Genomic DNA, 25,779 nt, shown 5'->3' with positions numbered 1-25,779 from the left:
TAGACTGTGATAGCTGTAAACACGTCGAAAAAATAGAAATACTAGCCTCTATTTTCAGCAAACGCACGCTCACTAAATCAAAGTGTGTAATCATACGTATCGCGAGTGTAAGACGTAGCTGTCACGCACACTAAAGTAATAAACCTGGCCTGATCTCATGTATTTTCTTTCTTATGTGACCAAGTCACAACAATGCTGTTAAGAAACTATTAATGTCACCACGCGTCACTGATTGTGAGAACAAAGAGGTAAGTAATATCAGTCTCAGCAATGCAACGTAATCCTAACTTATTGATTATTGTTATCGAGGGAGCTGAGGTGATACAGTAGAATAAGTCAAGGTTATATTAAGGTTCAATTTACAGAACCGTCGAATGGAATCTATATTTTAAACTAGCTTGAACTCACAAGTTTGTGAGCGTGGAATTACGCATAAGGTTAATAATATAAGAACATATCTTCATTCAATATTATTTTAATTATCTAAGTATAAAGTTTTATATAAAATATCTTATAATGACGATGGCCATTCCCGATACCCGTGTACGAGTCTAGCCTCGCATACCACATTGCTGTCGTTTCTATAATTTCTTCCAGTTCACGTTAGAGCACCAATTATTTTACTCATAACGATTAACCATTAAAGACTTAATTTAATAAATATTCTTCTTGAGTCTCGTTTAATTTATTAACCATACGTAAATTAAGCTGTGCAGCATGTATACCGTACAACGTGGTCCTTCGAGCCGGATCACAATCAGTGACATGAACAATTTAATAATTATACTTTGTCCAACAGTTAGAGCTAAGTAAAAAATAAAGAGGAAAGCAGACAGAAACGAAATGTTTTGAATCACTTTTCTGTATTAGATAACTCTTCCTTACTCACCCTTTTTCTTATAAGCTAATATTTACCAATTCACAATTGCAACTTCGTCTCGGTCCAAGGCTATAAAGAATATACTAATTTTAGCGAGAGTCCAACAATTATTAAAATAAAAACTTACACAGGATTTTTATATTTAACATTATTATACATACTATTTGTACTACTTATTTTACACGTGGCGGGATTGATAATTAAAAAAAAAACTAAAACTCACGCTATTATAGAAAACCAAAAAACTTAATAGTAGAAAATAATTTTCAACAAGCAAACAATAAAATTCTTTTTTTTATTTATAAAATTCTTTATCATTTATTAAGGTTTCACTTCTACCACGTGTGGATTGCACACATGTTTTTTTTTATTATACATAATCAGACTATTCAAAGTTGAAACAAAAAAAAAAAAAAAAAACGCTCATTGAAAATTATTTTTTACATTTTAGTTTGGTTTCAACTTCACTTCATATATCACTTAACCTGAAGATCTTGGTAAGAAAAATGGACACACTATTTAAATTATTTAATTCACATTAGAGTTACAATTAATATAAGTTTTATAAGTTACATTGACACGGAGTCTCGTTTATTACCTACCAAATAATGTAGCAGTCGCTGGCGCTAAGTTTTTAATTAAACGAATTAATAATGAACTACAAGCAGTTACAGGCTTACTCATTACGTGATTGACATTATAAATAGCTGCTTTGTATTTTTTAAAGCCAAGGCGATCTAGTCTTTGCTATAAATCAACCGGTCGAGATCTCTCAATACAACTTTTCTTCTAGCTGAATAATAATAAAAAACACATCAAGCAGACCTCCCGGTAACAAGATCATCTAGCCACCACGAGTAGCACCCGTTCACGAGAATGACGCATGGACGAGCCATCGCCTCCCTCGATCATATTTTTGGGAAGGGAACGACCTGCCCCACGTCGCCGCCACAAGCAGAGGCATACATTTAGTTTCTATTACATATCTTTTCTTTTACATAACATTTTTACATTTACATTTTTACACAATATTACATAACTTTTCTTCTAGCTGTTTATGAATTAAGCTAAGAATGACGCATGGACCAGCCATCGCCTCCCTCGACCATATTTTTGGGAATGGAACGACCTGCCCCACGTCGCCACCACAAGCAGAGGCATACATTTAGTTTCTATTACATATCTTTTCTTTTACATAACATTTTTACATTTACATTTTTACACAACATTACATAACTTTTCTTCTAGCTGTTTATGAATTTTTTGTTCTTTAGTATTTGGTTGTGAAAAACCTTATGCGTCAAGTAATGAAAAGGAGAAATTAATATCAGGTTATTTATGGAAGAGGCTGATATTAAGTTATTACAGCTCCCTGCATTCATATTCAAATACTAATTCAAAAACACTTTATTCATGTTGGTCACAGAAATGATACTTATGAATGTCAAAAAAAAAATTGTTTCTTATTGAATTTACCGCTACATCGTAAATAAAGGGTTGAGCTAATGAGAAGAAGTAGCAAGAAACTCATTGCCACTCTTTTAAGTCGAGATTAACATTTTAATTGTTTTACAAATCATTTCAAATACAATATATGCAAAGTGACGCAACAAAAATACTCAAATGTCAAAAACTGAAAGGCTTACACGAGTAAGTCAAAAAAAGAAAAAAAAGTAAATTAATACTTATAAACACGAGAGTTATTGAGTATAGTAGATGCATCAATCCACACATACCGTAAATAAATAGAGGCATTATGTGAGCATTTCATAAAATAAAATATATAATAACTTTTACTTTAAAGGAAATAATAATAATAAAAAACACATCAAGCAGACCTCCCGGTAACAAGATCATCCAGCCACCACGAGTAGCACCCGTTCACGAGAATGACGCATGGACCAGCCATCGCCTCCCTCGACCATATTTTTGGGAAGGGAACGACCTGCCCCACGTCGCCGCCACAAGCAGAGGCATACATTTAGTTTCTATTACATATCTTCACTGGTTGAGTGTCAAGAGACAAAAAGGGCCGTACCACAGATGTCTTTTTATAACGGTTCACGCTAGGCTATTGTCGTGGCTAAGGTGACTAAGAATATCTGCATTGATTTGTCATATAAAGCCATCAAATTATATTTAAATACCACAATTTTTGCTACAAGAATAGATTAGCATTACGCATTATTTCTTGGAACTCTATACGGAGATAATGTTATTTACTTATTGGAATCAAGGATCTGTTAGTAGGTAGCCGTAAGTGTTGACCTCGACCAATAAATCAGTATTTAGACTATTACTAAGAATTTGCAATGGCGTTATTATCCTTTTCTTTGTATTCACGCGACTTTTTCAAGTTAAGTTAGTATCCCGCTCCCTCGGGAACTCTGGAAATTTTGGGAATGGAGCGACCGCCCTCGGGCTATAATATCATATCTTTTATTGTACGATATTACATAACTAGATTTTTATGAAAAAAAAGCTCGCTGTGTGTCTTGCGCTGCTTCTTCTCAGCTCTGAGACATGCTTTTTCGAATGGGTGGTAGGTATTGACTTTAAATAAGTGATATATTGTATTTTAAATAGAAATATTTGAATTTGAATTATGATATTGGCCATCACGTTACATTTAAAATATCTTATGTAAATTAATATAAACCAAAAACCAATTATTATATTATGGAGTACAATAATAATAAAATATATATTCACCTCACGGTATGATTGGTCTCGAATTTGATGCTGAGTGATATGGGAAAGAAAACTATCAAGAAAATTTCTTCGGCGTCGTTCGTTGTAAACACTTTTCACGGCAGAAAAAGTCGCCGTTGTAATACCCATAATCTAACCGGCATCCTGTGCAAAAGAGCCTTCCACTGGGAAATGCCCTTAGTGCCTCCTACGACACCCTTGGGCCAGGGACCTCCCTATCCCTTTTATGTCCCGGGGAAGCACATGGCACAATCTTTATTAAGCCTTCTTATCTTCTTAATTAACATCTTTCTTTGCAATTGAAAACCAGATCATTTTGGTTTTAATTCTATTAAAATACTTATATGATTGAGTAATAGGAAATCACTATCATATATCAAACAGGTCACTTATAGTACGTTTATCAAGGTATTACTTAATCGAGACAAATACAAGTAGTTCTACTTCAGACAAGAAAATAATGTAATTATTATATTGTCATATCCAATGACGTTTAGTCATATCGGATCGGCTTGATTCTTTGGCGTTGCATGTTGGACTTAACTGCATCTTCTACCGTATTTATAACGGGGAGTGCTCATAGAAGTTGTTCGGGTTGACACCAGCAGCCATCTTCCTCCACCGGACATAAAGTCAAAAAGTGACAACGTCTGGAAACCGCGTGTTTTGCGTGGACCTTCTCGCCTCTCACAGCCGCTTTGTGGAATAAATTACCACCTGCAGTTTTCCCGAACTGACACGACTTAGGGTCCCTTCGTCGTGTCAGTTCCAGGATTTAGCATCATGTGGTGTTGCGGACAGCTGGTGCTGCTGTTGCGAATGTCCATGGGCGGTTGCATCACCACTTCAAATGTTGTATTTTTTTTTTTCTATTTAGAAATCGGGTTTCAAAGTAAACCTATAAAAACGACTATTTTTTATACAGTTGTTATTATCATTGTATCAGTAGGTATTTTTTTTAATATTTTGTTTTAAATTGCTAACATTTACAGCTTCCTTAGTACAAAGTATCCAATATACAGTACAATATAAAGTATACAATATTATTGTCTATGCTACAATGATACAACAAAAAATGAAAATTTTGTCTTAATGCAGCAGTTTTTGATGGCCAAGTTCTTTCGAATGATTGTACAAAATTCTGCATTTTTAGATTCTTTTGTAAAAGATTTAGTTTTTATTATTTTGCGTTGCAATTTTTTTTAACACCTACATTAAATACTAAATTATTAATTTGTTCGATAGTAATTAGATTAGTAAGTATGTAAGTACTTAGTTCAATCGAAAAAACTAATAATTTCACATTGAATATTTCTTAACGAATGCTTCCTGTGTGTTCTATAAACAATACCGAATCCAAAAATATGCTTTATACAATTTTTTTATATTTGTCTGAATGTTTGTCCGGGAAAACGCAAAAACTATTAATATATTTAATTTCAACTTTGCATGAATGTTAATAAGAGGCTACAAGCTATCACGCTACACACAGATAATATTCTTATAGCGTCCAGCAGCTTGTAATAAATATCCTTGATTCTTATATCGTATGTGTCGCGATATTTTAGAATAATTCTGAAGAATCTGTTTAAGATTTAATGACTAAATAACGAAAATATAGTTGATATTGTCATTAGACACAAAGTTGATAATAACGTAAAATATACGGCTATTTAAATAGATACATACAAACAAACAAATCTACTGTAGAACATTTAGAATAACACACCACCGACCAAATGTATCCACATAATTACTTTTTAACTCATTTCTGTTTGCATTGAGTGCTTAAATCATAGAATTACAATAACATACATACAAAGCGTACGAGAAAAAAGAACATCTATAATAGTCCAAACACATGATAGGATTTGGTACGGCCGAACCATCGGACGTGGTGTGAAGGTCTTCTCGCAAAATCGACAACGATACATTCGGAACGATACGATAATACCGCGAATATATCGCACCAATATTCTAACAAATGTTCTAATTCCTTGTCATTTATCGTAACCATAGACTAATATTTTGATTTTTTTACGATGTTAGTGTGAATGAATTATGTGCAAACCTTGAAAAACCTAAATATTATATGTGCTATAACGTTGTTAAGTGACAAAAGTTAAAACATAGCTTAGGCGCTAAGGACCATGCCAGACTCTGCACCACCAATTTACATCATTTACACAAAATGTAAATATTCAAAAATTATGTAATGAATATAACATTGAATAAATAATACAAAACTTGCGGATAATAAAATGTAAAAAAAAGTAACTCAACCCTTCTCGTCGACTTCCTATTTCTCAGGCGGCCATTTGCATTACTTTCTACGCATAAACGATCAACAAAATGACTTAAATTACTTGGTAGTAAAAAAAATCCTGTTGAATAGGAAATCACATATAATTATTTTAATTATGTTGAGATTATCGTAAAAGTGACGTTTGGTATTTGTCAAATTCGAATATTCGTCTCTGACATTTTCAACTAAGAGTAGGGTTGGACCGATAATATCGAAAAATGTTTCGTTCGTTCAATCGTCGTTTCGACCTTGAATACGATGTAACTAAGAGTGGGATTCGACACGACTAATGCCACGATATATCAAATATCGATTTTAGGAGCAGGCCCCCTGGTAGCGAGCCATGTGTGATGGTATGTCCATGTACCGAGTACGACGCCGGACCGCACCAAATCTGATCATGTGTTTAGGCTATAACTGATTTTTGCTTAGTATTTAGCACCTTAGTATTTAGAATATTAAAGCACGAGCTAACGCACACAAAGACAAATATTATCGGCACAATACAAGTAATTTATCGGACTGTCAAATGGTCTGTGCTCTACTATGGTCTATGGTTCGTTTTTGTCGCCATAGTGCAGTCAACTTGCGATACAATCACACGTGTCAAGGTAACGAGAGCCATTGCAGTTAGCTTTCCACGATTTCGCGTTTCATAATCCCTGGCCATTAAGACAGTGACTTGCTCAATATCAGGCGACCGTCACAATGTAGGTACATCAAACACACTACAATTATACTGTTATAATAATAACAATTATATTAATGTATATTCTTTAAATAACGCGAGTGATACACATTAAAATAAAACACTTTTAAAGTATTGAAACGCGTGTAAATTGTAACTATGTTTTAACATTAGATTTTGCGTCAAAACTCCATTTTTATCAGTCCCTCTGAAAAGGCAACGAACCGTCAGGCTAGCTAAAATAATAATAAAAATGTAACTTTTACGCAAACACTTATGAAAACACGGTTTAATACTTTCAAAAGTGTTTTAATACAATAATAGTTATAATTTAGACCCCACTCGTGGGTGCATTACTTTGTCTGCGTTATTTTTTTTTTGTGAACAGAATAAAACAAACACTATATGTCACTCTGATACATTCACCAATATAAATAAATTGCTTAAAACGACCTATATAACCCAGTGGTTAGTGACCCTGCCTACTGAGCTAGAGATCTTGGGCTCGAATCCCGGTATGTGCAAACATTTATCATCATGATTATAAATTTTTATATAAATCTTAATAAACATTATTCAATTAGGGTTTAACTAAGAGCTTTTGAATCGTCGCTGTAAATATTTCATTTAAATGACTGAATCTACCATATGTTCGGAAAAAGTAGAACTCGTGAGAAGAACTTACAAGAAACTCAACGACCACTCTTTTCAATCAATAGAGTATTTTACAATGGCTGTAATGTACATAACAAATTAGTTTGTAAGTTGCTGCATCCAATATATGAATCCTGTTGAAATAATATCAAATATTTCATAAAAAGTAATCTATACTAATATTATAAAGCTGCAGTGTTTGTTTGTTTGTTTGATTGTTTGAACGCGCTAATCTCTGGTACTACTGGTCCGATTTGAATGATTCTTTCAGTTTTGGGTAGTCCATTTATTACCACTATCGTATATGGGATGCATCAACCTTTAGAGCTTAAATTTATTGTTTGTGTAAGGATGCTTCGTTAACATGATGGTCGTGATTACTGTCATAATTAGCAATCGCATCCACCAAATACATCATTAAAGATATTATACATTCTCAATTTGATGAAACAGTTTAATATTTAAAGATAATAATTAGTAAAGGAGATATTAAAATCCGTTGTTTTCAAGGCCCATTAATATTTGTACCTAAATAAATCACATAGTTTCATGCCACCGGCCTTTACATGCAGGTGGTAAATTAACACCAGACTGCGGTCACTGTACTTTTGTTAACACCTTTCGCGATGCAATGGCCATGAATTTGCACGAACGCGTCAATATAACATTGGAACGCAGGTACACTGTGTACTCTACGTATATAGCGACACTTAAAGGGCTGCATATTTTATGGCGCTATTGAGAATAGTCGTTAAAAGGAAGAAAGTAATTTCAATATGACTTTATTATTACCTCAATAACGCATCACATATGCCCTCAATGGGTCTTTTTTAAGATTTGGTTTGATGCCACCTATTTACACATGCTATAATAATATTCATTAATTTGACAATTTCAACAAAACCCACCGTAATCAAGTAATTTCGACGTAATAAAGTGCTTTTCGCTTGTAAATAGCGTATGAATTTAACATTGTCTGTGGATAAACTAGAAAACAGAGGGGCATAATGTGGTACAATGGATATCAATATTATGGCGCATCAATAAAAATTATATTATATTCACTATTATATCATATTCATTCATAATCAATAATATCTATCTATATTTAAATTAACTACGTTCAAGATTATTTTAAGAAAACAAAAAATAGTTTTCTGTAAACTTGGTTTACGAATGACAATTTTACGTGATAACATAATAAAAAAACATTTTTTATACGATCGTTTATATGAGTCATAATATTTTTTTTGTCAAAACTGTTACATAACCTATAATACCTTCACTCTCCGACCGTTGCTACTTTTTTTTATAATTAAACAACAAGATGCGTCGTAAGCCGAACGCTCAGGTCGATCGTGTCTCTCTATCACTTGTTCGTCTCTCTCGCTCGCACGTTCGGCTCTGACAGAACGTGACACTTATTCGTGCGTGCATTTGATTTGTAAGTCGACATCACAACAAAATAAAGAGTCTATGGTAGCGTATGTGACCGGTTTTGTAAACAGTTAAATTAAAAGGTAAAAAATTTAGCTCTTAAAATGATTTTGATTAAACATGAAAGCTTTTTAAGCGAAGCCCACCAGTTTCATCAATAAAAGCATTTCGAACGGCAAAAACAAAACGGTTATATTTATTTCGTATTCATTCCGTTTAACAGCAATATCTTGCACAAGATTACTTAAATCTTAAAACAGTTTCGAATCACTTTCATCAATAACAAGGCCATAATCTGTGAAAGTATCGTAAGCAGTAATAATAAGTTTATTGCAGTTGAGGGCTGTTAGATCTATATTTTCACTCGAGTCAGGGCTACAGATTAAAAAGTTTCATATTAGCTTCCATAACTTCAATGATGCTTAACTTTATGACAGAGGAAATAAGGTTTTTTTTTTAATTTTAATTTTGGCTTGCGTGTTTTATATTAAACTCTTCTTAACTCTTTTTTTTTGTATTACAACTGCATATTGCTGGTCGATATTTTTGAAGTGAAAACTTGTTTACGTGCATTCTTTTTTATATGTATTTAATAAGACTGTATTTAACTCGTTCGGTCTTCGTTCTATGTAACGCTATTATTATTATTACCCTGCTTAGTAAGTAGCTGTAATATATGGTATTGTCATCGGTCCTTGAAACTTAACAAATTTTTATATTATAAATCGACGCGGACGTCTTGAAGTTGTTCAAAATTAGGTTCAAAGTTACATAAATGAAGGGCATCCATAACAAAATGTAAAAAAAAAAACAAGAAAAAACACTTTTTAAATAGTGGCCATTTTATTGTTGTTATAGCGACAGTACACATTAAAATACAGAAAACCCTTCGGATACCACTCAAGCTAATCTAAACAAACAAATTTATAATTATGAAGTAAATAAAACCCGAAATTAAATTTATAAATTTGCGTGAACTATGTAGGACCACAATTCATATAAATAAATAAATAAATTTCATTTCACACACCAGAGAGCCACCTCCTTTATTTGCAGTCGGGTAACAAAACACGTTTTTTGCGCGGCAAACTCTTGATTTTAATCATCAGCTTATATTCGTATTGCTGATGTGTATCGGGTTTCCATTGTACCCTATATTATAAATGCGTGCCGACGCGTTTATGAATGTGCGGCTTAATATGTGAAACAATGAGAACTATTTCAACCACTTCCATTGTTGTGGATGTATTTAAAACCACAGCCAGGCCACCGGGAAAAACTTTGCGTCAAAGCTTAGTTACTTGTACTATCAACATTTACAAGCTACTTATATAAAATATTTTTGTATAAGTAGCTTTTAGTATAAGTAATTTTTTTTCTCTTGAGGGTTGGAATGTTTGGTAACATCTGGACAACTAACAACAGGTTTGGACATTTTAATAGAAATCTACAATTAAGTAGATTTTGCCAGTGACTTAGTGAGAACATAGATTTAAAAGTAATTATAAAAGCTGAAGCACTGAGCATATTTTGATGATATCGAATTATGATGAGCTGTCGCGCTCGGGCTATGTAACGCTCGTTTGGGTAACTTCTTGCACTTCGAGTCAACTAAAGGTGCGTGATTAGTTTATAAATGTGCTTACAATATTAATATAGAAAAAAATATTATTATTCAAGTTAAGCACACACTGTTTTATATGAATATCTACCAAATGTATTAGGATTTTAGATGTTCTAGAATCTAGGATATATAATAATAATAATAATACTGACACACTTTTTACACAAATTATCTTTCCCCAAATTAAGCATATATAGCCTGTGTTATGGGTTGCAAGACAACGATATATTTAATACAATATACTTACTAAAACATATATAAATACATATAAACATACATAAATACATATAAACATCCATGACTCGGGAACAAACATCCATATTCATCATATAAATGCTTGCACCTACCGGGATTCGTACCCGGAAATATATAGGGTGGTAAAGTTAGTAGTATCTAAGTAGTTATTAGAAATGACATCAAAAAGAATTCTAAAGGAATCAATTTTGAGAAAATAAATGCATTTTTATTGCCTTTTTTAAATTTGAAGTAAGGATTACTTTTTTGACTTTGAAAGTTAGAATGAAATTCACTTTTTATTTTGGACATTTGCAAAATGGGACACTACCTAGTTAGTTTTGCCATAAAAAATGAAAAAAAATCTATTGCAAATAACATTTATTACTTTTACAGTGTGTTTGTTTAATACATAAATATAAAACAATTTAATATGTAAAAAGCTTATTCGAAGTGATCTCCATTGGCTGCAATACAGTCCTTTAAACGTTGAGGCCAGTTATCAATAGAAGCACGCACTCTTTCCATGGGAAAATTCTTCACTGACGTACGGATTGTTTAAGGGCTCCAAATTATCATGGCGTTTAGAGCTAGCCGTACTCTCCAAAACTAACCATAAAACATAATCCAACCGATTAAAATCGGGACTAGAAACTAAGTCTGAAACGTTCGTTTCCAACCAAGACTGCGTAGACCGAGATTTATGACCTGGTGTCGAATTTTGCTGGAAGGACTATTCTTGGTTATTGAACATGGTGTTGATAAGGGACTTTACTATTTTCTCAAGAATGGTATATTGATAGTGTATCAAGTGTGTGCCGATATTTTGATACCTTTTTCACAAAAGTATGGCTTAGTCAGTCCTTCACAGCTAAAACCCCAACCAAACTATCAATGAAGTCGGATAGTGCCCACGTTGCTCTCTGTCGACTAATTGGGAAGCTTCCTTAGAGCTTTGAGCATAAATACGGTAATTCTGTTAAAATGTTGCTCAGTTGTAAAATATTCTCATGCGTAAACTAATTTTTCTGTGACCCCCCCGCAAAAGGAGTACCGCTTCAACAGTTGTTTCGGTTTTACCACCATATTCTATTTTAAATTATCAGTTAAGAAATGACCCGTTCTACCTACTAACTATAAAATAACAGCAATCAAAGAAATAAAATCACAGGCTGTTGGATTGGATGATGTGTCTTTTGATATGTTACTCCTTACCTTGTCACATACACTGCCCATATTAACACATATTATTAACACCTCGTTTCAGTCTAGCACCTTTCCTGATCTCTGGCGCCAGGCACTAGTGCGACCTTTACCTAAAAAAGATATCCCTGAACTGTACACAGATCTTCGCCCAATTAGCATACCTTCTTGCGCATCGAAAGTATTGAAAAAATTGTACACAAACAATTAATGCGTTTTTTGGAAGCTAATAATATATTACCGGACCACCATTCAGGATTCAGGAAAAAAAGAGGTACTACCACTGCTTTACTGGATGTAGTTGACAATATCTTGGAGGCTCAGGAGGAAGGTAAAGCCACTATGCTAGTACTGCTTGATTATTCCCGGGAATTCTATACTGTTAATACATCATTATTAATTACCAAGTTAGTGTACTACGGATTGAGCCCGGAGGCTGTACAATGGTTCAGTAGCTATCTAAATAACAGAACCCAATCAGTTGCAGTCAAAGATGATAACGGCAGTTATAAACTATCTAGCTGTGCTCCTATCAACGGAGGAATTCCCCAGGGATAAATTTTAGGACCTCTGCTCTTTAATATATATAGTGCAGATATAATCTGCATTATAAAAAATACAAAGTATCATATGTTCGCTGACGATATTCAATTGTATATCTCATTTAATCCCAAGGATACGTTACATGCCACAAATTTGTTAAATTTCGATCTTAATGAAATTTGCAGTTGGTCAGACCGTAACTCATTAGTTTTAAATCCCACAAAAACAAAATTTATAATCCTTGGCACCCCTATGTCTGTGAAAACGACTGAGCAGTACAATCCGAAGGTCATCATTAACAACACAGAGATTGAGCGGGTCCACGAGGCGCGTAACTTAGGTTTAATAATTGACGAAAACATGCGCTTCGAAAAATATATAAGCCGAGTGTTATCCAATTGTTTTTATAGACTGAAAGTTATCTACAAAATTCAAAAATATCTAAGTACCGAACTTCGAGTCACATTATGTGAAGCACTTGTACTATCAAAGCTTAATTACTGTGACGTGCTGTATGGTCCAAGGTTACTGTACAAAACAAAATGTTCCATCCAACGATTGCAAAATACATGCGCCCGATTCTGCTGGAATATTCCGCCCAGGCAACACATTACTCCATACTTAAAACACGCCAATATACTTAACATGGAAGGTCGGAGGTGTCTGCATTTAACAACGTTGCTTTTCGGTATCATACACACTAAAGTACCCCTTTACTTGTACCCCTTAACTTGAATGGCTGGGACAACGCAGTGCTAATAATATAAAGACCAGATCTGCCTCGCAGATATTAGCAGTGCCCCGGCATCATTCAACAGCGTTCAGGGGTAGCTTTCGATACAGTGCTACTAAGTGCTGGAATAATTTACCGCCAGTATTAAGACTATTAAAAAATGTTCAAAATTTTAGATTGAAATATAAAAAAACTATTTTAGAATCATTATATAATATTTATCCTTGATGTGCAATGTAATTTATAAATTAACACAATTCTATATTTTTTATTATAATTTAATGTTCACCAATATATTCATACCTCATGCAATGGGAAGACCAAAAGAACTTTCTACTTCAAATGTCACGAGGGGCTGCTGAAAACCAGTGTTGTGTTAGTGTCTTCTGCACTGACCAACAATATACTGAGTCAGCTCCTTTTAGCAGGGAATCACGCTCACACTGTTATTTTTATTTATTTATTTTTAATTTTTTATAATATTTGTTAGGTTATTTAATTTAGAATTTTAAGATTTTAAATAATATTGTAAGTTCTTGTGTTTTTGTGTGAGTGTTTTTTTAATGCTAATAAAGTGTTTCTATTCTATTCTATTCTAACTAGTAATACCTACTTTGTGTAATGCAATCACAGCGATTCGGTTCTCTTTATCACTCCACTCCATTCTAATATTGCAAAATATTTGGCGTAAGTATTGGCGCCAAAATGAGAAAAACTCAATGAACAATCATATAAAATGATAGATTCCAAATTCAAATTTAATATTTTGTTTATTTTATATTGTAATACAGTATTTATGGCCAGACTAAGTATACGCTGGGACAAACTTGGGAAATATTAAAAACTTACTTCCAAAGTCTTTAACGCAAACTGTGAGAAAATAACGTGGAAAATTTTCGTGAAACGATCTACCTTCAGTTCAGTTTGTGTGTCAAATTGCGAAGCGTGTTCGTGAAGATGGATTGTTATTAGATAAAACAACCCGTGTACGATCTCGTCCAGTGATTTTAATAGAAAACATTACGGCTATGGCTCAGAATGTGCAAAAACATCCATCTACATGAACCAGTCATCGTTCTCAGGAACTGTACATTTCTCGCACTTCGCTAGATGAATTTTGCATAAAGATCTCGGTATGAAGGCTTACAAAGTTCAATTGGTCCAAGAACAGAAGCACCATTCGATGCGTTTTCGCTTCGCCCATTGGACTGTAGGTTGATTTTTACCAAAATTGATTCATAGCACTCGGTTAATTGAGTTAGTAAATCTACTCTTAAGTATATGCTTTTACAACAAGATCCCAGAAAATGTATAAAACAAATGTGTATAAATATTTAAAAGAATTGTTAAGAAACATTTGTGTGGTTAAGGTTACTATAACATTAATGACTTTCTTAATGATACCACAGATTAGAAATGGAGCGACCCCCCTCAAGCTATTAAATAATAAATTTTATTGTGCGATATTAAATTGTAACGATATTTTATAAAAAAAAAAAGAAACTCGCTTAGTTTCTTGCCCACGTTCTTCTCAGATCTGAGGCATACTTTTCGAGTGGGTGATGGTTTTTGAAGTTCAATAAGTGATTTTTAATCCGATTTTGTACTTATTTGTGTATGTATATGTATCCACTGTTATTCATTCTGTTGGTAAACATGTAAGTTGCGTGTAGATACGCGTGTAAAGGATGGAACATTGAATACGTCTTTCAATTAACAAATAACAATGAGTAATTAAACTAATTTACATAATCATTAACATACATGTACAGTCATTATTTAGACTGCAGCGTAGTTACAAAAACAATAAGTTATTTTTTACTATAACGGTAAAGGATTTATTAAAGACTCAATGGACATATTATTATTTCACGATACGCCAAAGACAGTAGAGCTTTCAGTATGTGCAGTGCTTAGATCAATAATAATTATACGTCTAGATAGACTACGACAGCTGTGAAAACGTTGAAAAAAAAAATTGAGTTTAGAACTTTTGTACCTCTATATTGAGCAGTGCGAGCACACTAACATAAAGTTTCATACAAATCGCGATTATAAGACGTAGCTAGTCACGCACACTAAACTAATATACCTGGCCTGTTTTTATCGGTTGTCTAACAGCAAGAGACTCTATCTAGACGTATAAATTATCTGAGGTGCAGTGTACATTCGGGGTTATGCAGATACTGTTGTGTACGGATTTTATCGGATTCGATCTCACGCGTCAGAGTGATACGAACAGAGTCGTATCACAGTACGTTACACCTTAAGAGGTTTGCTGATGCGTTACAGCAAAAATGATAGCATTGTTTTCATATCCAGGGCAGATGCAAGGTAACTACGAGTATATCGATACTCGTAGTTACCTTGCATCTTAAGTTCAGTGATAATCGTATCAACTTAAGGTATCGATTGAAAATAAAACACTGTTTGTTTTTGTTGTTTTTTATGGAAGAGAGGACAAACAGGGTCACCTGGTGTTAAGTGATCACCGCCGCCCACATTCTCTTGCAACACCAGACGAATCACTGGAGCGTTACCGGCCTTTAAAAAAATGTACGCGCTTTTTCTGATAGTACGATGGTACCCATGTTTGTTGGTAGTTATAATTACACATAAGCAACTACATATAAGCCAATACATTTTTCAAAAACAATTTTTCTTTTTAATTATATTTACAGACCTAAAAAATATATAAGCTAAGCCAAAACTCTTATAAAATTTAATTATACCTAGATAAATATACCATGACAAAACAATTATAGCACAACCATAGAAATATTAATAATTATGCCTTATTATTAAGATGAACACAACATATAAGCAATCATGAAGGATTATCGTATCTATAACTTAGCTATTTACGTAAGTATTAAGAATTTTCCGGGTAGGTGGAATGTTCCGCATATATAGATTCCGATGACCCACCGTTCTTAAATAGCTATCTCGACTAGAATATCTAGCCTATTTGTCTTGCAGATAGCCGGTTCGATTCCCACTGAAAATGTCACAGTAATGTTGTCAATATATTCATGTCAAATGCGGTCTCTACGTTATGAGCTCAGTATGGCAACGGTACATCATAATTGTTAACGCAAGTTGCCCTAACTCCTATTGATATAAGGAGATTGAGGATATTGATATATCCCACCGATACAACTAGCACATACTATCACTAGCGCTCCTTTGATTTCTTTTCTGTTCTCCTGATGGAGCTTTAATATAAAACAGTTGTAAAGTTCCCTGGTGTACAAATAATTATGTATGTGGTAATGTAATCAAATAACTATGTATTTGATGAGCTAGTCTTCGTGAAGCGTATCGTTCATCGCATTTTGAAAAATAACGTCTAAATAAATGAGGATTGTAATAATTTCACAGAGAAGCAGAATTCAGAAGCTCTCAACCGGTGCCAGACACAAATAAAAATTTAGGAAACAAACTGTATTATGTCATTCAAATCTATACAGCCGTTTTTGGGCGACTGTGTTAGTGTCAATAATCTTATATATAAAATTCTCGTGTCAAAATGTTCGTTGCCGTACTCCTCCGAAACGGCTTGACCGATTCTCATGAAATTTTGTGAGCATATTGAGTAGGTCTGAGAATCGGCCAACATCTATTTTTTATACCCCTAAGTAATAAGGGTTGTTCACCCTTAAACTTTTTTTTTTAAGTTTTGGACGAAATTTTTTGTTTTTATTTTTTTATAATGTGGCATTAAAAAATACGTGCAACTCAAATTTTCACCTACCTACGATCAACAGTTACTTTTGTATCGCGATTTTAATATCGGCAATACAACGTTTGCTGGGTCAGCTAGTTAAAATATAAAAATATCCACAATGTAACAAAAAATAATGAGTGTTGTACGAGATGATATTTTGGTCATGTAGAGATGATACATGACAGTAGATTGACTCAACCAATTTATAGAACTAACGTGGCGTGGAAGTTTCTGGAAAGATCCATCTGCGTGTACTTTCATTCAACAATTCGAGCGGTTGAAATCAAAGTTCAGTGGTCGCGATTATTTATCGGTCACACACGGTAATCTATGCGAAAACAATTGTAAAAAATAGTGAAGTGTGCGAATTTGTTTATTTATTTATATGGAGGTCTTACCAACATCGAGAATATGTTTGGCCATAAATCTAACGAGGGCTTTTCTTGTAATCGAGTATGTTGACAAATCAATTAAGTATTCTAACCAAAATCGGCCAATCGTATTTTAATTCGAGGTTTCCAGGTCAAAATTGATAGATCGAGGATGTGTTGAACTGTGGCCGGTCAAAGAATAAAGGAGCTTACGTATGAAAGGGGTGAACCAGAGATGTTACTAAGGGTATGTTCCGATACTCTATTATACTACTGCGAGCACTGCACAGTGCTATCACTGTAGAAAAATTCTTTTCGTAATGGACTGCCAGTATACTGCCGCAGTACCCTAGGGAAATATATGACGTAATAAATCGCCGCCATATTCTACTGTGAGCACCAGCGTTTTCGAGGTAAGCAACTCGCAGTACTTTGATCACGTGATCAGTCAAAACCGCTCGAGTACCTAGCGTTTTAAAAACAATACATACAGTTTAATCCCAAATATTTTAATTTGACAGTACTCCAGCAACAGTTTTTTATTAATGAACTAGAAAACTATAATACACTCTTTGAAAGCTGCGTAAAAAAATACGCCTGACAGTATACGGGATTACGTTCCGTTTTAAATAGTAACTAGTAGTTATAACTGGCTATAAAGGAACGGCTTCACAGTATACTAAATTGACGTCACACTGTACAGTGGTCGCAGTGCATATCGGAACATACCCTAAGTCTCTACCTAGCGCTCTGGAAGACAGGCGTCATAAATAGTACTCATAAAGTCTATCATTTATACTATTTATTAGTTAAATATTCTTAAATATAGCGAGTATAAAGCGGTGACCTTGGAGCGACTACTGACATATTGCTTGTATTTTTATATACTGACACACTTCGCATTCCGGCCGCGCCGCACTCCATAATAACTCCTCCGCCTTCAAGTTTCAACTGTTGACCTATAAACATTAAAACTTTACAATTCAACGGATTTTAAAGAAATGCAACATTTATTCATATTTTATATTAATAATTTCAAATATGGAATTGAATAATGTCCGACTAGACTCTAGATACATCTGTCCAAAGGTTTATTGTTTATTTAGACTTTAGAGCATTGGCAACGAGACCATCATCTCAAACCATAATAATATAATAAATAGAAATTAACAAATTCTTTTTAATATAAATCTGATCTTCTCGACTTTATTCTATTTGTTTCCGCTTTAACTTAAAATAATGTAAACCAAATAAATATACCTCATAACGCGTTATTAACACGGCGGTAATAAATACCAAACAATATATTTTAATGTAATACTTCAATGACGTGGTCCCAGCATTTCGTAATAGAAGTTTCCCGCGTAAAATTGAAATTCTTTGCTTTGTTTGCATTTTTGACAATTCATCTGTTTGACACATTATTGTCATTATGAGCTGTCTATTTTCAGAGACAAAAGCTCAAATAATTGATTGAAATGTCGTTTGGCATTCGTAATGGTAACATTGTATAGTATAGAGGCATATTAGTTATGATGGAGGTCATAAGATTAAGACTTAAAATGCGTTCAAATATAGATTTATACCTTTGCTATGCGTTTTATCATAATGTTGTTTATTTTATCGTAAGGCGGTTGGTATTTAAAAAGTTTTAATATCTTCGTAATGGAAGAGCCAATTTAAATAATTAATGAATACATGAAACAGCCAAAATAATAAACTTGATAGGAACCTAATTGAACAAGTGGTCACTACAAGGTCGTCGTATTGCTAATATTGAATGGTCTTCAATGTTGTGTGACTCAATCTTTGCAAATTAAGATTTCTTTCATGAGAAATTATTAAATTCTATAGCGGTAGTACAATGTTGGTGTTATAGCTCAGTTATATGACAGGTAGGTATATTATTGAATACACGTCTTATGTAAAATATAAACATATATATTTTTTTCCGACACCTCCAACAAATATCGTTAATGTATACAAAAATATATGCAAAAACATAACAAATTATATATAAAAACCTTTCTTGAGAACCACTCTATCCATTGGTAAAAACGGCATGAAAACCGGTGCAGTAGTTTTTGAGTTTTTCGCGAACAGACAGACAGACGCGGCGGATTAAAATACGAAAGATACTTTATCCTTATAAAAAAAAATAAGTAAGTATATAATATTTATTTGTCTGGACCAATATTCAATCTAGATTAAAATAATAGCAAGGCTTATACAAGGTTATTTGTTTTATATGAAAGCAATACTTATTTTGACATTAAATTATGTATTGGTATAGCATTATGAAATTTATTACCTTGTGGTAGAAGCTACTTCCGCATGCGGCCCGGCTTGTTATTGAAAGTAGAGTCTGTATTCCTCAGTGAATCTGATATTGGACGTCATTATTGGTGTTCTTTTCAATAATACTTGAGTATTTTGTTTGACAAGAGCCAATCAGAATATTTTCAGAATTAGTAAGTAGGTTTTATTGTTATTTTTTTATCATCTTAACGAACAATATCAATTTTAATTGCAACTGTAGGTTAATTTTGCTTAAAAACCTGTTATTAATAAGCATTGTGTTGTTTCAATTAATGTTTTTTTATTATCTGCCATTTATTGGAGCTACACGACAAATAAAGCTGATTTTTAGATTTTTGAATAATCCAAGAATTCTGAGCGGCACTACAATTGCGCTCTTCACCTTGAGACATAAGATGTTAAGTCTTATTTGCCTGGTTATTTTACCGGCTTCAGAATGAAGCACAATAATGCTTACAAATTACTGATTCAGGCAGAAAAAGGCACCATTGTGGCATCCATAATCTATTCGGCATCCTGAGCAAAGAAGCCTCACTGGTGGAAGCCCTAAGCCCTTTGAGCCTCCGACTTCCCTATTCTGTTTACGCTCTGGGGGATCACTCATTAATTAATCCAGTTGTTTGATTAAAAACTTGGTTTTGTAACAGGTATCTTTATTTTCAGCTGCTGGTCGTATGAGAGAGTTCGACTTCTCGCTGGCTCCGTTCCTGATGTGCTGTGGTTTCTTCTTGATGTACTTGGTCGAAGAGTTGGTCCACGTTTACATCAGGCACAGGTAAATATCTAATAACATGTTACTTATTACTAACACCGACCATGTGGTCCCAAAAGGACAACAGCTGCCAAATATCAGCGATCTTACTCTACAAACACACCTACATGGCCACATTATCTCATTATTATTATTATTATGACGACCTGTATAGCCGAGTGGTTAGCGATCCTACCTACTAAGCTAGAGGTCCCGGGTTCGAATCCCGGTAGGTGCAAGCATTTATTTGATGAATATGGATGTATGTTTCCGAGTCATGGATGTTTAAATGTATTTATGTATGTTTATATGAATTTATGTATGTTTAAGTAAGTATATTGTAGGAAATATATCATTGTCTTGTAACCCATAACACAGGCTATATATGCTTAACTCGGGGCAAGATAATTTGTGTAGAAAGTGTGTCAATATTATTATTATTAACTCTGGACCTCGCTGGAACGTGTGGCCCCCTCCCGTTCACCTTTCACCCCCTCGCGCCCTGCTGCGTCAGTACGGTTTGCAGTTTCATTACCGTTAGGTACATGTCGTGATATTTTCATGTTATCACTGCTTTCTTTTTATGTTTCCATTGTTACGTTTTGACTTTTCTTGTTAATAGTTCTGTAGTTTCTCTTCTTCAGTGTCGCTATAATAGTATCTAAGTACCTAAATACTTTTTTTACTTAACCCAGATTCTTTCATTGATTTTTAACGATTTCAATAATAATAATCAGTATTAGCAGCAACACCTTAACTTCAACTACAATACTGAAAATATAATCTTTTTTCGCTCGGATTTTTAAGAATGTACAAACTTGAATTTAAAAAAAAAACTAATAGGACATCTGGATTCGAACCGGGTCTTCTGTTTCCGGATCACCCAATGTCCCATCTGAGCTACTATAGTCTTGTATATAGTGTCGAAATTTACCTTTATATTCTAAAGTTATTGTAGCTGTTTCTCATTAAAACGGATAAAACTACATTTATCCTAGTAATGCTAGTCTTGCACACCGTAATAAAGCGACGATGTGACGTCATCCGAGTAGTAGGTAAATAAATATTGAATTTACTTCCCTTTGAGAGAACGAAATCGTATTTATAATAAAAATATCAAGAAACAATGTAAAACACTGAGGCGCAGTATTGTGGCGATTGTTTATTGATCTAACAACAACTTTCTCCATTTATTTTATATATTTACGACTCCTTTCATTTCCGCGAAAATATTTAAGCCGATTACAGATTTTATGGACGTGTCCATTTGTTGAGCTTATTTTCTTTTTCGTTCTTCAATTCTTTAAGCCTGCGCAGGCATTGGCTTTCTGGATTAGTATCTGACTATTCATTGAACGATTTCTTTTCCATTTAAAAGAAAAAAATCTTCATTCTTGAAAATTTATTGAAGTAGGCGTTACTTTGCGAAAGTGAAAATTAATTTAAGTAAATTGTTTTTAGTTAGTAGTTTGTCTTAAAAGTGTTTTAGTTGAGTTACACATTTAAATAAAACACTTTTTAAAGGATTAAAACGCGTGTATTGTATTAACGCAAATAGTAATAAAAATGTATGTAACTTTTACGCAAAATCTAATGTAAAATACGTTGCGTTCGTATGCATGCGTTGTATGTATGTTCGAATGCGTTTTAATCCTTTAAAAAATGTTTTATTAAAAAAGTATTTTAGTATTTTATTTTTAAGTGAGCTAGATAATCGTTTTATATATCAGCTAAATCTTAATATATATTATATATTTATTTTGTGTGTCTGTTGTAACTGAACTCTTCCTTAACGGCTGGACCGATTTTAATAAAAATTTCTGTGTGTCTTCAGGTGGATACGAGAATGGTTTAGATTCACAATTCCGTCCATATAATATCATTCTCCTGCTCATCTGTATGTTAGTTAACTCCTTCTAACGGCTGGACCGATATTTCAAATTTAAGACGTGTGTCCTGTACACACAACGTCTGTCGGGTCCACTAGTGTATTATAAATACTTTTAAGTGAATATCTCGAAGATCGCAATGAAAGTTATTTGATATTTTATAAGCTTTCTTAAAACAGTATTTAATCGAAACCCCTTATTACTGTCTTTATATTTGGATTTCTCTAAAGGCCTTACAAATAAACTTTGTATAAATTTATACCTGAGAACAAACCAAGAATATGCAAAATGTTGACTATATCCCTGACAACAAACAATGTCGATACAATGAAAATTCTGAAGTTTTGCGATTGTCAAACAGTCATGCAAATAAACGCGGGAAACGTTATAATACGTCCCAATAAACTATTGGAAAATGTCTATTTGTAAACAATATAAACTCTTTGTTTATGCTCAGGTATAACTTTATGACAATTTTATTTGTAAGGCCGAAAGTGTTTAGAATCGCCAAAAATACTCAATAATGTTCTGAGTATTTGATATTAAAAGTCGTTACGAAGGTGCTATTACCTACCACTATTAATTTTATTAATAGTAGTTGCCCGCTACATTCGCAGCTAGAGGTTTTATCTCAATAAAATGTTTAGCTTAAGTTGGCATAGCGATATCCCATTCTGCACGGACGCATGCCAAGAAAGGGAAGATATTAGTGGGATAATGTGTAAGTGCCGAATTCGCGATCACCTAAAAGATAAAGCAATTGCTTTACCTTCTTACGGTCTTAAACTCTGCACCTACATGACAAGACCCCGCCGGCAGTCCCGCGGAGTCGGAAGTTTATTTATATATTTTTTTTTTATTCTTAAACACTTTTCAGAGAAAAGAAAAGCGGCTCAACAGCGCAGTTGGTGCGTAACTTGAGCGTGCGAAGAAGTCGTGCCAATTCTGTGGACAAAGTAGCTGGTGACAAGAGCGTCACAAATTCCACCGCAGACCTGATTGATCAGGATGCGATTAGGAAGGGAAAGGTAATATAAGAAAAATATTACGTTACGTTTACATCGCCCACCCATAAAAGACTTGTACTAAGACTTTACTTACGAGAAACTTAGCTGAGTGTGATAAAACGCAAACTTGTCTTTTGCATTGGTCTGTCTTAGCATAATTTCAGCTGTCAAATGACTATAAAAACGAAATCAGATATTTTGCTAAGCTTGTACTCAGCTAAGTTTTACCTAAGTATTCTGAGTAAAGTCAAGGTACGTCTCTATAGATCTCAACCTCACTAACTCGACTTAGCCGAGTAGTAGGCAATACAAGTATGTTTTCTTTCGTTAATATCGTTATGTGACTAGGGCGGCAATTTACGAGAGTCGAGCTCTCGAACTAAAAAACGGACGGTCTAAATTAACCATATACTTGTAATATACTAATGTGTAGACGACCTGGCAGCCCGATAATACGTGAACAATATATTTGTCAATGGGCGATTGCTATACCTTAAATACTCAAAATTGTAAGCAGCTATGACCGTGGCTGACTGTTTACGACCTGTCAATCAAAATGGGTTACAGTAACGCGAGATTAGCTTTTCGTATTTTGCTGTATCTCCGTTACAGATGTTCATCTCTCACAGGCTTTGTTTATCTAGTATATTGCAAGGCTATAAAGTTAACTGTCTCACAGTCATATTTTTGTGCTCACAACACTCGTTTTACGATAGTACTCGCATTAGTCGAATTATGAGTATTTATGTATATATAGTTTAATAAGTATTTAATTTGTTAAATAACTATATGAAATTAAAACTGAAAAATGGTTTTGTGTGACAATAGATCTTGATCACCGCTCGTAAAGATGAACGAATTTGAGTGATCGATTCTCTTAGTGCTTCTTCAAGTCATTTGTACATCATACTTATTATGGAATTTATTTCTGACCAATATCTATCAAGGTTTAGTCTGTTTTAGTTCTGTCTGGAAATTCTATGAGATCATTCGATATGGTTTTTCGAACTTCTTTCTTTGTACCTTTCTCATTAAGAGGATTCTGTAGGATATTAAACTGTGTAGATTCTGTAATAGTGCAGATGAAATCATGTTGCTCATTCTCTCTGAATGTGGTCCTTTAATACGTAAACGTAGCATTTCTTGGGAAGCCAAATTCTTCAAAAGATTTAATAAGATTCATGAAAATAATCAATCTTAGCAGTTAGCTATAGTTAACAGTGGCTATCACAACAGATTACATTGGGCCACAGTGAAACAGGACTGAACTGAACTGTTATAAGCCCGCCTTACAAATCATAACCAACCATGGGCTCTCGTTGATTTAAATTTAAAAACCATGTAAATACGTCGCCAAAGCCTATGTAAGAAAAACCTTCTTTTGACAAATTGATATCATATTCCAACTTAGCTTCGGCCTTTATTAAGCTTAAATTATAAAATATTTCAGGACGTTGAAACAAATAACCATCACGCGCATGGCCATAGCCACATGCCCATAAACGGTGCTGATGATGTTACTTCTGCTCTTCGTGGTCTACTGATAGTACTCGCTCTGTCCATCCATGAGCTGTTCGAAGGCCTCGCCGTGGGATTGGAATCAAGTACTTCCAATGTCTGGTAAGTAATTTATAAGCAGCGCCCTCTCTTGAGGAGTAGAAGAAGTATATTTTGATTCAATAAAAAGTTTTCATTGAAAATGTAATAATGTTCATAAGAGAGATTAGTAGATACGATTGAATTCTAAATCTTTTTTTTTTTACTGATACTTTAATTAAGATTGTGATGTTTATGACATGTTAATACATCATTATGTATAAACTTACCTATAATACGGTATAGTACCTACAGATAATAGTTCTTTATACGATCTTTAAACACGCTAGGGATTCATAAAAACATCCATAAATCAACAATTATATACTTCCCCCCTTATTCATAATAGTCTGCTTACTTAAAGCATTGCTAATTCTCACTCTGTCTTCTTCTATTGACCTAAGTCAGAATGAGAAAAAACACTCCTTAGCGGCTGTTTAAAGTTAGCGGATCATTATGAAGAAGGGGGTATATATTTAACCTAAAGATAAAAAAACCTTTTTAATTACCCGCCAATGTGATTTTTTGGATACCTATTATAATAACGTTGCACGTTTCGGCTATATCACCTCGGCACTGAACTAAGCATGGCCAAATTATGGTTATTGAGTATTTATTTACGTGGAATTTGAATCAAATACGTAGGTAGAAAGGGCTGGACATCCTTCGGTTGATTGTCTGTTACTCTCTGTCAAAATCTTTACAATATTATAATTGTTTTTAATATACAATCTATTAAAAAGTATACAATATTCATTAAACCTTATCTATCGGATTTTAAAATGTATTAATCTCTTTCATATATATTTCAAATCTTAAATATGTATATCAACGCTTAGAAGTATTAAGTTGGTAATTTTACTAAGACTAACAGTCTTGGAATGGAGCGACCGCCCCTAGGCTACTTAAAACATAGATTTTATTGCAAGTTCCCTGAGTTTCGTGCACCCGTTCTTCTCAGGTCTGAGACATACTATTTCGAATGTGCATTGGGTCATGGGTGGTACCTACGTTTTGACGTTCAATAAATGATTTCAAATTCAATTTTGAATTCGAGTTCAGAACAGCTTAAATTGATCCTTTGACGAGACACGATCATGACCAGA

General features: G+C 33.8%; 1 protein-coding gene across 1 annotated transcript in view; it reads left to right on the top strand.

The window, feature by feature from the left end:
• Positions 1-25,779, top strand: part of LOC126972553 (zinc transporter ZIP1) — a 45,679-nt gene that overhangs the window by 14,953 nt on the left and 4,947 nt on the right. The window contains exons 2-4 of the mRNA XM_050819400.1: positions 20,094-20,205; positions 22,948-23,098; positions 24,528-24,697. Coding sequence (XP_050675357.1) covers positions 20,094-20,205; positions 22,948-23,098; positions 24,528-24,697 — 433 coding nt within the window. The remainder of the gene's footprint in view (positions 1-20,093; positions 20,206-22,947; positions 23,099-24,527; positions 24,698-25,779) is intronic.

The sequence above is a fragment of the Leptidea sinapis genome, chromosome 26 (assembly GCF_905404315.1).
Source record: "Leptidea sinapis chromosome 26, ilLepSina1.1, whole genome shotgun sequence".
Taxonomy (NCBI): domain Eukaryota; kingdom Metazoa; phylum Arthropoda; class Insecta; order Lepidoptera; family Pieridae; genus Leptidea; species Leptidea sinapis.
Note: the sequence above shows the minus strand (reverse complement) of the source record. Positions and strands in the feature narration are given on the sequence as shown.